Source organism: Liolophura sinensis, chromosome 3 (assembly GCF_032854445.1).
Source record: "Liolophura sinensis isolate JHLJ2023 chromosome 3, CUHK_Ljap_v2, whole genome shotgun sequence".
Lineage (NCBI taxonomy): Eukaryota > Metazoa > Mollusca > Polyplacophora > Chitonida > Chitonidae > Liolophura > Liolophura sinensis.
Window position 1 is genome coordinate 10802893 of NC_088297.1, and position 15255 is coordinate 10818147.

At 40.5% G+C, this 15255-nt stretch overlaps 1 protein-coding gene across 1 annotated transcript; it reads right to left on the minus strand.

The window, feature by feature from the left end:
- LOC135463887 (DBH-like monooxygenase protein 1) lies at positions 1–14190 on the minus strand. Its single transcript, XM_064741348.1, has 12 exons — positions 13877–14190; positions 12844–12990; positions 12188–12361; positions 11071–11154; positions 9166–9345; positions 8634–8736; positions 6267–6433; positions 5176–5364; positions 3769–3828; positions 3015–3142; positions 1898–2075; positions 1–276 (listed from the first exon to the last, which is right to left on the minus strand). Exons 1-12 carry the CDS (start codon positions 14156–14158, stop codon positions 139–141), a joined length of 1830 nt encoding a protein of 609 aa, XP_064597418.1. The 5' UTR covers positions 14159–14190; the 3' UTR covers positions 1–138.
- Between the last annotated feature and the right edge of the window lie 1065 nt (positions 14191–15255).

The following is a 15255-nucleotide window of genomic DNA, read 5'->3' on the forward strand; positions in this document are numbered from 1 at the left end:
AAAGGAAAATATATGTAGATCTTTATTGTACGTTACGATACATCGGATGTTCCAAGTAAATTAGAAAATACACAAAGTGTAAACTTTTAACAAAAATATATTGTCGTTGAGTCATATTACGCGTGATATAAAAGTCACTCAAAAGTATGCAAACAAAGCGATGAAGCTAAGGGCCCAGAAGAGCTCCGACAGGTGTGGGCGCAAACACCCACTTGTACAGGTTTCTCCTGTTGGCAGAGTAGACGTCTTCGAAATTGACCTGACGTTTCCATCAATCTGAAAATTATAAGACATATGAGGTTTCAAATGCCTTGTAATAGACTGGATATGTAAGTTATACGTTCCTTTCAGCTGCTGTTCACTGCGCGCAGTAGTCATGGTCATCCAATCTGGTTCTAAGTACTTTCCCACATAACGACAGCCGCTTTTGTCCAGCCATGGCCGCTTTTACGAAGAACTTGTCGGTGTTTAACCAATCACATGTACCTGTTCAAAAGCGGACGGCCTCGTCAGGAAATTGGCTTGCACTACTTTTGCGACGTATGTTCTCTACGTATTGCGTTTGGGCAGAATAAACGGAACGTAAGATGTACAAAATCTACCGCTGTGCAGCATAGATGAAGAACAGTATGCCGTTAGCTGAAGTGTTTTGTCGGAGATGGGTTATAAATCTTACGTTTGTATTTCTTTGTAATGTAGGTAATGTTTTAGACGATCTGCATTTGTCTGTCTCTGTGTGTCTCTCTGACAATGAAAAACGTTATAGTCTGATTTATTTATTTATTTTATTTTAACTGTTACATTTAAGATTATTGCATTTAGTGTGCTTGCTTTCTAATCTTTTTGATGTATTTTGACTTAAGGTTTTGTTTTATGAAAAACAATCAATTTGATCATAAACCAATGAATCAGTGGATAAACTTTCTATTTATTTATTTGATTGATGTTTTACGCCGTACTGAAGAATATTTCGCTTATACGACGGCGGCCTGCATTATGGTGGGAGGAAACCGGGAAGAGCCCGGGGGAAACCTACGACCATCCGCGGGTTAGGTTGATTTGAATGAAAGGTGGTGCGCTGTTTGACCTTGAACCAAGCACCAATCTGCTAAATCTTGGTTGTATCCACATCGATGAAATTTTTAAACGATTCATAACAACAACCTGTCTGTCAGACTTTGCGCACTTCGTGATCCATATCCATGATTTTTAACGATTCTTCACAAAATGTAAGATACTCGTCAAATCTTTATGGAAAGGGCTACCCAGGGTACAAGGACTAGTCCATTACATTTGGGGGTGATCCAGGTCAGGTCCTAGGTTCAGGATATTTCCATACGATTTTTCGTCGTTGCAAGATACAACAAACATGCAGAGTATTGCCCTTTTGGCTGTAGTGGTAGTTTTGTACATTCAACTGCAGCGAAAGTTTGCGCTCTCGGTGTGATTTTTGTTGTTGTTGTCGGTGGTAGTGGTAATGATGATCCTTATGGTGATGGATATCGTTATAAGTATAACAACAGCTATTATTATTATTATTGTTATTATTATTATTATTATTATTATTAACATCATTATTATGATGTGGATATGTGACTATGTTGGCTATTATTACTACTATAAAAATGAATAATAAGGGTGGCCGAAGGGGTTAGCACGCCAGCACGGCGCAATGACACAGGAGCCTTGCACCAATGCAATCGCTGTAAGTTGAAGGCCAGCTGATGCTGGCTTCCTCTCCGGCGGTACGTGGAAAGGACTTCAGCAACCTGCGGATGGTTGTGGGTTTTACCCGGGCTCTGCCCGGCTTCCTCCAACCGTAATGCCGGCCGCCGTGGTAGAAGTGTAATATTCTTGAGTAAAACACGAATCAAATAAATAAAAAATAGCAATTTACCGGATAGTTGTATAAACCGTAAGAACATTCAACAAAGAAGCCATCAACGCCATCTTTCTCGGCCCACTGTTGGAAAGCTTCTCGCACAGAATCATTCTTCCAGTCGACGTTGTTACGGAGAATGTCGTGAAGACCCTTCCCGGCATGCTCCGGAGGAGCAGTCACTGTATACTGGGGACTGAAAATTTATCAAACAGCAAAAAAGTGAGGAAGTATGTATGGAAATTGTATTATCGTGTTTGTCTTTTAGGCCCAGTTGTTCAAAAGTGTATCAGCAGTTAAGCACGGTATTAACTTAAGTCAGGACTAAAGGGTCATTAGTTTTAGATTAAGACAAGGCTAGTATTAAGCTTTAAGCCTGGCTTCACTTTCAACACACTTTTGAACAACCGACCCTTGATTTTTAGTGACGCCCAGGAGCATGGATAACCACCTGAGACAGCGTGCTCAAATACCATTGGCTAGTTTTATCATACTGTAGCATGAAGTACTTTATGTTGACACTTAGGCACAAGGATAAATACTGTAAATTGGGCGTGCTCAAAAAACTGGCCAGTTTTCAAAATAAATGTGATCAAACGCACGCTGACATTCTCGATAGGTACTCGCACAAGTGATCAAAATCCAAAATAAATTTGACCAAACATGGTGACGTCCTCGATCGGGGATAACTACACCTCTGTAGGCGTGCTAAATAAAAACATATCATTTCCATCTATATTTTAACGAACATTATGGAGACGTCCTCGATCGAGACAAGATACAAATATGTGGGCGTGCCCAGAAAGAAACCCGGATTGATTCTTGCGCACCGTATCGCAACGCCCCGGAACGAGGATAGGCGTTGTAAAGTAAGCCTGCTCATATAATTGGCCAGTTTCTACAATACATTTGATTGACGCCGTATCGAGGATACCTACATCTCGGTGGGTGTGTTCAGACAGAATGTTATTTCCATCATTAATTTAATTAATGCTACCAAATGGAGACAACGATGTGTGTGCGTTCTCAGTAAGAAATACAGTTCGATCGTGGTTTTAATGTTTACAGTCGAGACAATCTAGAGACGTGTGGGCGTGTTCAGAAAGACATAAATTTGATAGTGATTTTGACGTACTTTATGGTAACGCCCAGGAACGAGGATAGGTACTGTGGAGTGGGCGTGCTCTGGCAGTTGGCCAGTTTTATCTTGGGATAGTACATCAGAAACCCCAGGCACATCTCTTGCCGTGTTGACAAACCACCCTGTGGGAGAGAAACGATATAGGCATTGCTTATTTAGATTGTTAAGCAGAGGTGAAACCCATCAACGCCATAACCCCCCGCTCCCTCCGCTCAGCTTGATCGGCCTCTATGTAGTGGTAATGCTTGATTGATTGAATGACTAATTATTTTAAGCCTCAATATTTTTTAGTTTTACCATAACGGTCATTTTTAAAGGATAAGGGGCATTAGGTGCCCAGGCCGGATAAAGCTACACATTATTGACAAGTTACTGACAAAATTTCGTCAGTGTGAACAGTTAAACATGGTTTTCTAAACTAGTGATTCTTATAAGATTAAGTCAGTATTGATTTACTTCTTCATATACTTCATTGTTTTGTAAAACATCGTTCATTTAAGTCTACTTCATTGTTGTGTTACTCCATACCGGTTAGTTTTATGGGCAGAGGAAAACACATTTGGAGTACTAGGCCTAAACCTTACAAGCTTTTTCACGTCTGACCACGATTTCTAAAAGACTAGTAGTCGTTAGCTAGTGTAAAAGCTGTCACTATCTGCACCGTTAACTGCTTATGGTAGCCAAGATCAAATACAGAAATTTCATTTAAAAAAGTAATCTCTGGAATACGAGAATAAAATGTACTTACAAGAGTGATGTTCTTCCGGTCTGTGCTCCTGTAGTCACATTCCGTGATGAAGTGATCCCCCTAGTAAAGAAACGGAAACCAGACCATTGTTTGCGTTAGTCAGATATATCATGAGGCTCAATAATAGAAAGTTCATCCTTACGTGGGAAGGTCTGTCAGCATCCTGCGGATGGTCGTCGGTTTTCCCCGGGCTCTGCCCGGTTTCCACCCACTATAATGTTGGCCGCCGTAGTATAAGTGAAATATTCTTCAGTACGGTGTAAAACACCAATCAAATAAATAAAAAGAAAGTTTATCCACTGATTCATTGGTTTTATGATCAAATTGATTGTTTTTCATAAAACAAAACCTTAAGTCAAAATACATCAAAAAGATTAGAAAGCAAGCACACTAAATGCAGTAATCTTCAATGTAACGGTTAGTTTGTAAACAAAGCCAATTCGTCCTATTCATGTGGGTGATTGCTTTTGCAACTCTAATTCCTTTCAGCAGTATTATTGGCTGAATTTATACCAAAGAACTAAGAAATTATATGTGTTTTAAACAGTCTCCTTACGTTCCAAAGAGTCACCTTTAACCTCACAAGGCAAAACTTGTTTCCATAAAACCTGAACTATTTAAACAGGCTCTTTTCAATTCTCAATCAGGCCAGCTTTAAAACAGCTATCGGTTTTGGGGACCTAATGTGCTTATATGATACATGTGCATTTGTTGGTTGGAAGTCCTTATATCAGACATGCGCATTGTCGACCGGAAGTTCCTTGGGCCTGTATGAGGCATGATTAGTGATCAAATACACAGTTTTTTGCCTCAAGCCTTACAAAACGGTGGACAATAGCCTGGCACCACGAGTACGCTCTTAAAAGGACACACCACTGGCGTTGATTGGCGGAGAGAAGGTTTCCCGTGTTAAACCCACAGCTTTGGTCACGCTTGAATAAATATGCCATGCCTAAAATTCAGTTCATAGCTTGGACTTGCCTATATTTCATACCAACCAATCAGAATCAATTCTGCATTCCCGTACAACACAAATGTGACTAGGTCTTCGTTATCTACTAGTATGAGATGAAAATACACTACATGTTAAAAATTTATACGTCAGTGCCAAATAGTTGAATATGTTATCTACGCTGTCTAATGATTGTCTGCAAGTTGCCATATTATGTTACCATTTATCAAATGTTAATTGGATACATTATACAATGCTATTTTACAACACTTTCTCAACATTTTGTAAAGTGCTGAATTTCCAACAATTAGGAAAGCTTTAACCAAGCATTATAAATACTTTGCCTCATGGGTCACTGCCAAAATAGTGGATTTCACATTATTAAAATTATATAGGCTATAACATTTCCGATTTAACGGAGTGATATCCACAGTTTTCAGTTTTCATCACATTACCGGCAATACATCGATTTCTTTTCCCATGATTCTTGTGTACTGGTAGTTGAAGTCGTAGTTGTTGTCTTCCGCCACAAGTTGCTGGTAAGCGCCCTGCCGGAAATGACGTACGCGCATGGCATGTCCCAGCAAATGAGAGTGTAGCATGGTCCCAAACACTTTGACACCTTCAGGTCGGCCTTTTAGCGCCTATTGAGTCAATAGTTATACAAATAAAATATGCTTCAAAAAAATAAAATAAAATAAAAAATAAAATAAAGAAATATATACATAATTTTCACAAATGAGAAAATCACACAAAAGGATACAGGTTCTGGTTTCGAATCCGTGATGAATTTACAATAGCATCATAGAGAACACAGGCTGATGTGTTCGAATCATAAGGTTGAATCGTCTGCGGCTTTACCTCAGAACTATGTTCCGGTACATAGAGACTTGCGGTGCTAGGCAACTTTCTCCGCCCACGCATCTAACTGTTATCATCAAAGTTCAATATTCTCAAGTGAGAAAAAAACATTATATTTCAAAGACCTTTTAGCAACATTGCTTCTAGTTTTGGAGGCGATCCTACAAAACCATTTCTGACTTTTAAACTATAACAATTCATTTGTTAGTTCATTTCACTTGAATTTTAAACTGTACTCAAGAATACTTCACATATACGACGGCGGTCAGGATTGTGGCGAGAGGAAACCGGGCAGACGCAGCGGGAAACTCAGGACAATATGCAGTTTGCTGGAAGACATTCCCTGGTGCGACTTGAGCGGAAACGATGCTTGAAGGATGATACTAGAGCCTAGTTTTGGGCCCTAGAAATTGACATGTTGACAACGTGATAAATGCTTAGTTATTTTAAGAGAAGTCTGTCAATATTTCAACTTTTTCTTTTAATCTCCCCTCTCTTGTTCCAACAACTTATGGGCTCTTGCACCGTTTACTGTCACTGCTCTACATCTGTTGTTTGACTGGTGAAGGACTCCTGTTACAGGCTATGCAAATTATAAATTATAACAAAAAGATATATGTTCTGTTTTCGTCACAGATTAAGTGACAAAGTTTCAACACTGATGTTTGTTGGGTTAGTTACTAACCTGCTCCAAGCATTCTGGAAAGCACTGACCGACAGTCCGGAAACTTTCGGCAAATGGCGGAATGATATGACCTGGTCCCACAACTTCACCAACCTCAAAAATACCAGCATCGTTGTCTCTGAGGTCAGGGGTCAAAGTGAGCCTAAATCCGGACGAATCAACAAGACCTGTTTTGACGAAATTGATAGGCACTGTATTTTTGCTTTTTAATTTTTTTCTCCGATCACGAATGCGAGGTAACAAAGTGGCCTTCTTTTATGGAGTATAATATCGGATAACTTCCATGCATCGTTAAACTTGTTTTCAGCTTTGTTTACAGTTTATATATTTATTTTTACACGCATGTATTCATTTGGGACCTAGTTGGAACCCTTCATCAGAAAGGCTGTTTTCTTTCTGGAGCGCAATTCCTTACTTGTATCCATAGCTATCAGAGCAATTTGATTACAATTTGATAACATCCTACCGTCCGTAATTTATGCATAAAGTATTATTATACATGTGCCTCACTGAGTGATTAGCGGTTTCCATTGGTCGACAGGGCACATGATATTCCGATAATCATGATGTACAACAATCACGCGCCCAAAAAATTCAAGGTTACGCCCTCAAGTAATATCCCTAGTACACCAGGCAATAGCCAATGATCTCGCGCATGTTTATTGCACAGCAGTTGTCTCCCTTTATGCGCTCTCTGACACCTGCTTGCTGGAAACTTAGTGAACATAAAGTCAGCCAATAAAGCTTAATTAATTATTTAAGTAGTATTCTGGAAATGTTCTAAAATATTTTAAAAATTCTACACCGTTTATCAACAAAAATATAGCAAACAATCGTCAGTACCTAGCCACTCATTTGGTGACGCCATTTTGCCATGTTATAGCTATGAAGAGTGACATCATAAAACCTAGGAGTTCTCATGTTCCATCGGTATAAAACAATGTGGCAATGAAAAAATACGAACAAAAACGTCTGATACCCAACCAAGGAGTATCAGCTCTGCTCTGTGTTCTTTTAGTTTGACGCTCGGTCAAGGCGATGTTAGTGGACACAAGCGTCGTGTTCATTAGGCCAAGCTGGCTGTGCCGACATCAGGGTTATTTACTGAACATAGCAGGACCTTCTGATTTCAAACAAACCTTTATTCAAATAATGTGAGCATATTTCCGTAATAAATCTGAATTTGTCAAGGAAAAATAACACAAAGTCACAATATTTATCTTCAAGCAATGACTCTCCTGAGGCGGTTTGCTTGCTAGCTCACGCTGACAAGTTACTTCAGTCTCCTACTCAAAATGTGCGTCTAGTAACACGGGCAAGCGTTTTCAGTTCCCTGCTCATAAATGTATGGTCTAAAATGCACCACTTCAACACTTAAACTAACCGCAAAACCCAATCGACATCTGTCTATCCACTATAAGAAACCACACTGACAATCGAGAGCTAATAGGCTTTTTGACGTGACAGCCAATTACCACGTGACACTTTCAGCGCCAGTGTCTACAACATAGCCACTCGAAGTGAATTGTCCGTCAGTGCGCCACCAATACTGATGTTCATCTTCTTTCAAAACTTTATACAATTTTTGTACATATTTTCCTGAGAAAACTGTGTCCTATGTCCTTTTGTCTATGTATATATATATTGACAGACTGTATGTTCACTTTAAACAACCGGTCTGTAGTTATAGCTCAGCTACCGACCTACAAGTTCGATGATTTAAAGTGCATCTCGGAAAGGTGCATATAATTTCGGTATAATAAAACATATCGTGGATGCTGTGGGATGGGATATCAGGAATTGTCAGCTCTCGACAAGTAATACTGACAATATCACTTCTCTCGAGCTGGTAATTCTTGACGTCGTCACGCGCTGTATACCCTTATATGGACATGATACAGATTAAACTACCAGCGGCCCAATGAAAATACATTTTTGTTGCTGCTGCTTTTTAAACATATACATGAACATTTAAAATGAAACCTTAACTCAGGTAAATTGACAAGGGGCCGTGTTTCACCGCATACGTGTGACCAATGGTGAAAGTGACCACACTTCTGTCGCTACACCACATTTGTGCACTGTAGTCTTTTGCATTTCATCCACAAATAACACAGCTAGTTACAAGTTCCAGAAAAAAATTCGTTAATAAATTAAAGGCCATGAAAAACCATCGAATTACTTTCACATAAAAGGAATCACGCCATAATGTCGACACCCTGTGAGGATAAAAGACAGTTTCATTTGACAAATGCTCGTCTGTGTCAGGTCGACTTGAAAATAGGTTCATAAAAATATTTGCGTAATATGAGCTATTCACGGATGCACTAACTAAAGGCATGTGTAACTGAGCAAATGGAAACAAACCTTCCTTGTTTTGTGGGTTGTCGTAGTGTGTCTCCATAAGCAGCATTGTAGGGTCTTCTTCATAACCGAAAGGCAAGCCAACGTGTTCCGGGAAATAAATGTCCTTGAAAAAGAGAAATACATGTCCTTGAAAAAGACGATATCATTACACTCCTATGATGAAGTTAGTTATTCATTTTATCTGTGCTACAGATGGGTCTCACGTGTCCTTTGCTGAACCACCCCCTTCGAGTTTTGATTTTCGTTACAGACGTCACAGAACGACTGAACATCTGTAACCGGTGTGTCGCACATCTGGTTGGCTTATTCGCAACAATACTGGTAATAAATGGCAAATACATGGCGTTGAAGTTGCTACTATCTAAGCATTTCCTAGCTATCACACAGTCGTCACAATTCTGGTTTTACTCTTGTCTTTCATATTGTTCAGTGATAGTTTGGAAAGACCTTTTGCCGTTGCCGTGCACAACACAGTTATGAACTCGAGAAAGTTTATTGCAGATATATACACTAAAACAGACTTAAGTCTTACCTCTCCCCCAACTGCCCACGCCACCATAACGCTTGAACAACCCCAGAAGTCAGGTGGCATATTTCTGTGGTAACACTCGTGTGCTTTGCCGGGGGTTTCCTCGCTGACATTGTGGTTACAGCCGTATAAGAGGATATGATGAACCTCAGATTCATGGCCAGGCTGTATTATAGGCTCAACCTGGGCATTGAAATAATCTGCATTACTTATTTATTTATTATTTTTTTAAAGAACTTATTTATATATTTATCGATGCATATAAACTGATGGCCAAAAGAAACTTACAAAGAGTTCAAATCAATTTATTTTGCCAAAGCAAAAAACAGGATGACTAAAGTTTATAGTATTGAAAAGACCAATGAATTTACATACTGAAAGCCTTGAGTAAGAACGGACAAAGCAGCCCTCAAATCATTTACAAGTGATCAAAACAGAGCAGGGGTAGAAGAATAGCCATTTCATCTTGGTTAACAATGGGCAGAGTATACAAAAAGTTGATTATTTTTAAAATCAGTCAATATCGAAAGATAAATCAATATCGCGTGTGACCACCCCTTGCTTCCAATCATGCAGAAACTCTCCGACTCATAGGAAAAGATTCGTTGTAATTCATCTTGAAGAGCGAACGCCAGTTCATGTCGGTTGGCTGCAAGGTGTGGCCCTTGTCTTACTTGACGACCCATGATATCACAGAGGTGTTCTATGGGGGACATATCTGGGGAACATGCAGGCCACGGCAAGACGTTGACGTCGTTGGCGTTCAGGAAGTTCTACACAACTCGAGCTGTAAGGGGGCTGACGTTGCCATACTGGTATAGGACAACACGTGACTGCTGTTGAAGGAATGGCAGGACAACAGTAACGTTGAGCTGTTAGGTTCCCGTAGATGATGACCAGTGGTGTCCGTTCCTTTCCACAAATCCCACCCCACACCATCACGCTGCCGCCACCAAACGGTACCACCTCCAAGACGCATGATGCAGCCGTTCGTTCGTCTCTTTGACGGTAAACTCGCCGTCTGCCATCGGCTCGGAACAGGCAGAAGTGGCTTTCATCCGTGAAAACAACACCCTGCCAATCACGTCGCTGCCAACGGCGTACAATTCGAGCTCATCGCAACCTCTGGCGACTATGTTCGGCTGTTAACAGCTGCCCTCTGAATGGTCGATAGGCCTGGACACGGTCTGCCGACTGACCCGGTGACCTAAGGCATTGATTGACGATGACGTCACGGTCAGGAAGCGGTTCCTCAGGTGTAAGGAGAAACCCGTTTCGCATGTATCCGTCTTCTCAAGGCGGCGTAGTTCTTGGCCTGTCCGATGTCTGCGATGTCTGTCTGTAATGTTGCATCAAGTTTGACACAGTTACACGAGAGCAGATGAAGGTCCTTGCAATGTGGGCACGGGTGACTCCCATGGATACCATACCCAGGGACCTCTCGCGTTGTCCTGGAGTCAATCAAGGCCTTACTTTGGTGGTTTTTAGTCAATGTGCAAGTCCATCACACTGTGTGTAACATTTTTGCGGCCATGCATGGGTCACGTGATTTATCAACTTTCGTCGTTGTCTCAAAACAAATTCGTGTGGGCGTATATGACGCTTGTCGCACATGGGAATATGATTCGTACAATGTTTTCCTACCATAATTTGGTATTAATTTGCTGAAAAGCCTGGTTAAATTCAACTCACGGAGTCGTAAAGTTTCTTTTGGTCGTCAGTTTATATTTTACGTAGCCAAAATATGTAGTGACAGAATATCTACATCAATCACCTGCTGCTGTATCGTTAAGTTTTAGTATTGAAAAAGTCTACATGTGATATCAATCTGGTTGTTACAGTACACCAACCCTCATGATTATACAACACACATGAGTTCATTTGTGGCCATGATGCAAAAATACCAACCTTAATAACATGGTGTTTTCTTTTCAGTTTTGGAACTGCGAAAGCCTGGCACCAGTATGTCGTAGACTTGCTCGGGATAACAGTCTGAAATTAACAAACAGTATTTTCCACAGTTTGGCCAACGTTACCATCATCCTTTTTATGAAATTCATTTTGCTTGAAACAATTGGACCTGAAGTAAAAAACTTAAAATATAATACAAAGAAAAAACTTCTTAACAAGAGTTCAGATTTCACCAGTGATGTGTGAATGTTTACCAACCGTCTCACTGTCATAAACTGACAATAGGCCGGATTTCACCGATTATGTGTGACTACAACCGTCACTTTGTCATAAACTGACAAATGGTCGGATTTCACCGGTTTTGTGTGACTATTTGCCCACCGTCACACTGTCATAAACTGACAAGAGGCCGGATTTCACCGGTTTTGTGTGCCTATTTGCCAACCGTCACACTGTCATAAACTGACAAGAGGCCGGATTTCATCATTTATATGTAATTGTTTGCCAACCGTCACACTGTCATAAAGTGACAAGGCGCCGAATTTCACCAATTATGTGTGAACATTTACCAACTGTCACAATGCCCTGAATTTACAATCCTGTAGTCTATTATATTGTCAGAGAGAAATACAATACTCCGCAAATTCAAAGAAGATATTTTATGCAAAAAAAAAACCCTCAGACACATCTAAAGCATAATTCATGGTGGAAATTACGCATGAAGTCACTTCGTGTCATTTCTGTAGAACAGGTGAGCATCAGCTAGATCTGGGCAAGTTGCGACTGTAGCCAACATTATGGTGACAGGAAACCGGGCTGAGCCCTGGGGAACCCACCCCCATCAGCCGGTACCTGACAGACCTTTCCACATACGACCGGACAGAAAGCCAGCATGAGCCGGACTTGAACTCACAGCGATCTCATTGGTGTGAGGTTCCTGGGTCACTACTGGCTCTTGGTGTCATACCGGACTGTAGGGTCGTTGGTTCAAAACCTAGAGAGGTTTCAGCTACTTTTTAGTACTATAAAATGTGCAGTTTATTCTAAACATGTAAGCCAAATAACGGCAATAATGTTGTCTCATATTTTAACGACAGTTAACCACGTTGCTTACCTTATTGTTCAAGAAGTCCTCGATAATCACATTATCAGGCAGAGGCGGTGCTTTACGCTGAGCGTTCAGTAGATACACGTTTTTGTTCCCTTTGTTAGCACCATGATACTGGATAGAGCCTTCTGTGGAGGGATCAGCGTCGTTATAGGCCCAGATCAGGCGTACTGTCTCCTCCTGAAAAACGGCAAAGAAGAACAAATCAGATAATCTGGCAAACAAAGCAACGAGTAAGAGAAAACAAGTCAGATAATCTTGTAAACAAAACGATCAGTGAAAGAGAACAAATTAGATAATCTTGCAAACGACTGACACAAGCAGTAACAGTTAGCTAATCTGATAAATCACATGACCGAGTTGGTGACAAATATTTTCTCTCCGCAACGACAGTAATAAGCATAGAATAAGTATCTTTTCCATCGACGCCTAATTTGGACATAGTTTGGTGGCACATGTTATTTTTTTCTGTCAGAGCAACCCTTGGCATTCTTAAGAAACCTTTCGCATCGATGCTCAGTTCGGCCATATTATGGTGACAAATGCTGTTCTCCTTAGGAACCCCTTTCACTCTAAATATACAGGTATTGTATAGGTATTGAACAGGTATTCTACACGTATTGTGCACGTATGAAAATCTTAAGTCAAAATGGCTTGCTCACCTTCAGGAAATGGTCTTCACCGCTGCACAGTTGTAGTTTACGGCTGATCTGTAGAACGGTGTGGGTGTCGTTCTGATGACTGTAATGGAGAGTGTAGTCCTGATTGGTGTCTACCAGAGGCTCAGATTGACCTACGGCGTGGCGATCCTAGAAAGTACGAGTAGGAACGTTGGAAATTTCTGTTGCTTTCGAAACTACACGAACTCTCTACGAAATCAGATTTGATGCTCTTCAGCAACCCCCCCCCCCCCACCCCAAAAAAAATAGACAATTTGATTTGCAGTTGATTTCCGCACCTTAAAATAAGGAAGACGTACAACTGCTCCTGATTCATACCCGCAAACAGAAGGAAACATTTCCCATTTTCAGGAACTTTGAACACTCTCTAATAAGCCAGTCTGTTCACTCAAATATTTATATACCTGTATGGATCTGACATTACGCAATGTAGACAATGACCTTTTATGTTTAAGAAGCTCAGTTCATGCTCGATTCCTCTCCGACCATACGTGGAAAGGTCTGGCAACAACCGGTCGTGGATATCGTCCGGGCTCTGCCCTGTTTCCTCTTTGCATAATTCTGGCCGCCGTCGTATAAGTGAAATATTCTTGAATACGGCGTAAAACACAAATGAAATAAATAAATAAATAATAATTAATGATTTATGTTTAAAATGAAAAGATTGTTATGCCTTAAAAAAGCATCATTTAATTTGATAAGTGCGTAATATCGTTCAAAACACAAGTGCTCCATATCGTACATACATACATTTTGAAAGTATTTTCCAAATAAATGTGTCACGCTATATGTCGAGTTAAATGACATTCTCTAGACAGAGCTATACGCCAAACAGGATACATAGATATGTTTAATAAATATGAAATTAAAACAATAGAATTATAATTTAAAGTTTGGATCTCTCCCTTTCCGGTCGCCAATGAGCAGACCAAGTCTTTCGGAAGTCATTTAAAAGAAGCAAACCTTTACATCACAAGAGCGGCAGTCAGCCTGGGTTGGTTAATCGGTTACTTACAGACAGATACCCTCTACCGGAAGCGTCGTCCACACCACCGATGACGATATCTGAACCTTTCATGCCGCCGTTAGGAGAGAACCCTAAACCGACATAGCCGAGCGTTTTTACGGTGACTTGAAACCAGAAATATTCCTCGTTGAAATTCCAAGATACATGGTAGTTGTTACCTGCATCTAGTACCATGGAATGCGGCAGGGGTGCGGCGTCATTACCCCATGTGAATTCACCTGCAACACCAGTGGCGTAATAAGCCAACGCTAAAAGGACCGCCTGGATCATTCCCGCTGATTAGGACACAGTACAGTGCTCGCCCGCAAATCTGTAGCTGCCTCTGTACGTCCTGTAAATAACTGACTATTGCAGAGCAGCACAATTTAACCAGTCGCTGCTTTCGTATGTCAACAAACGGATTTTACCCGGTCACCCCATGTCGCCTATACCTCCCTCGTGATGGTGACAGAATACTGGGTGTCACTAAATGGGTCTGTGTACTTTATTCTGAGGCACAGTCTCATGATCTGTCCTATTCAGTCGATCGAACTTTTCTGATCTATTCTGTCAATGGTGAATAGGCACCGAGTTGCGTGATTTAGCAGTTCACGATTTCTAAGAGCTTCTGCAGGTCACATCCATGTAGGCCTATACGGCAAAGTTGCGCAATGTGAATTCATGTGACTTAAAACTAGATTTGTCCACTGATCCAGCCGAGTAGAATATGCTCCTATGTCAAAACACCTGCTCACAGATAAACACAGATGTTTGGAGTAACCATACCTGCATGTACCCCCATAGCGCAAAACACCCGAACTGTTTGTTTTGTTTTTTTTTTCTGTGTAAAATCAGAATTTTTCAAAACTTTTTTCCTCCAAAGCTTGCATCAAGTCTGATAATATTCAACAAATGTTAAATGAAAGTTGTAGTAATTAACCTGAAATTTTAAGAAGGAGAATTCTGGTGGGAACGCCTCTCCCTTGTGATAGCCTTTGTCACAAGTCAAAAAAAAAACAACAAAAAAACAAAGAAGCCTAACTATAAGTTTAAAATTTATAAAATCCTGACTCTGTTGGAGAAATTCGTACATGTGGGTAGCCTCCTTCGCAAAAGTCCGAGTGAAAAATGTGACCGAATTTCTACTCCATCAATCTTTCATGTAAATTTGTTCCCATGAAAATGGTTACAAAAAAAACTTGTTTTATTCATTTTTTAAGTATTTTACAGGGCAAAGCAAACCATGTGCTGGATTACGGTATTAGCGTTACACATATCCTGTTGAAGATTTGCGCGTGGTATGGCTCTAGGTCTGTATATATACTGTCATATGTTGAAAACACATAACTGAGCAATAACCAGTAGAACTGAAAGGGGCTCATTATTAA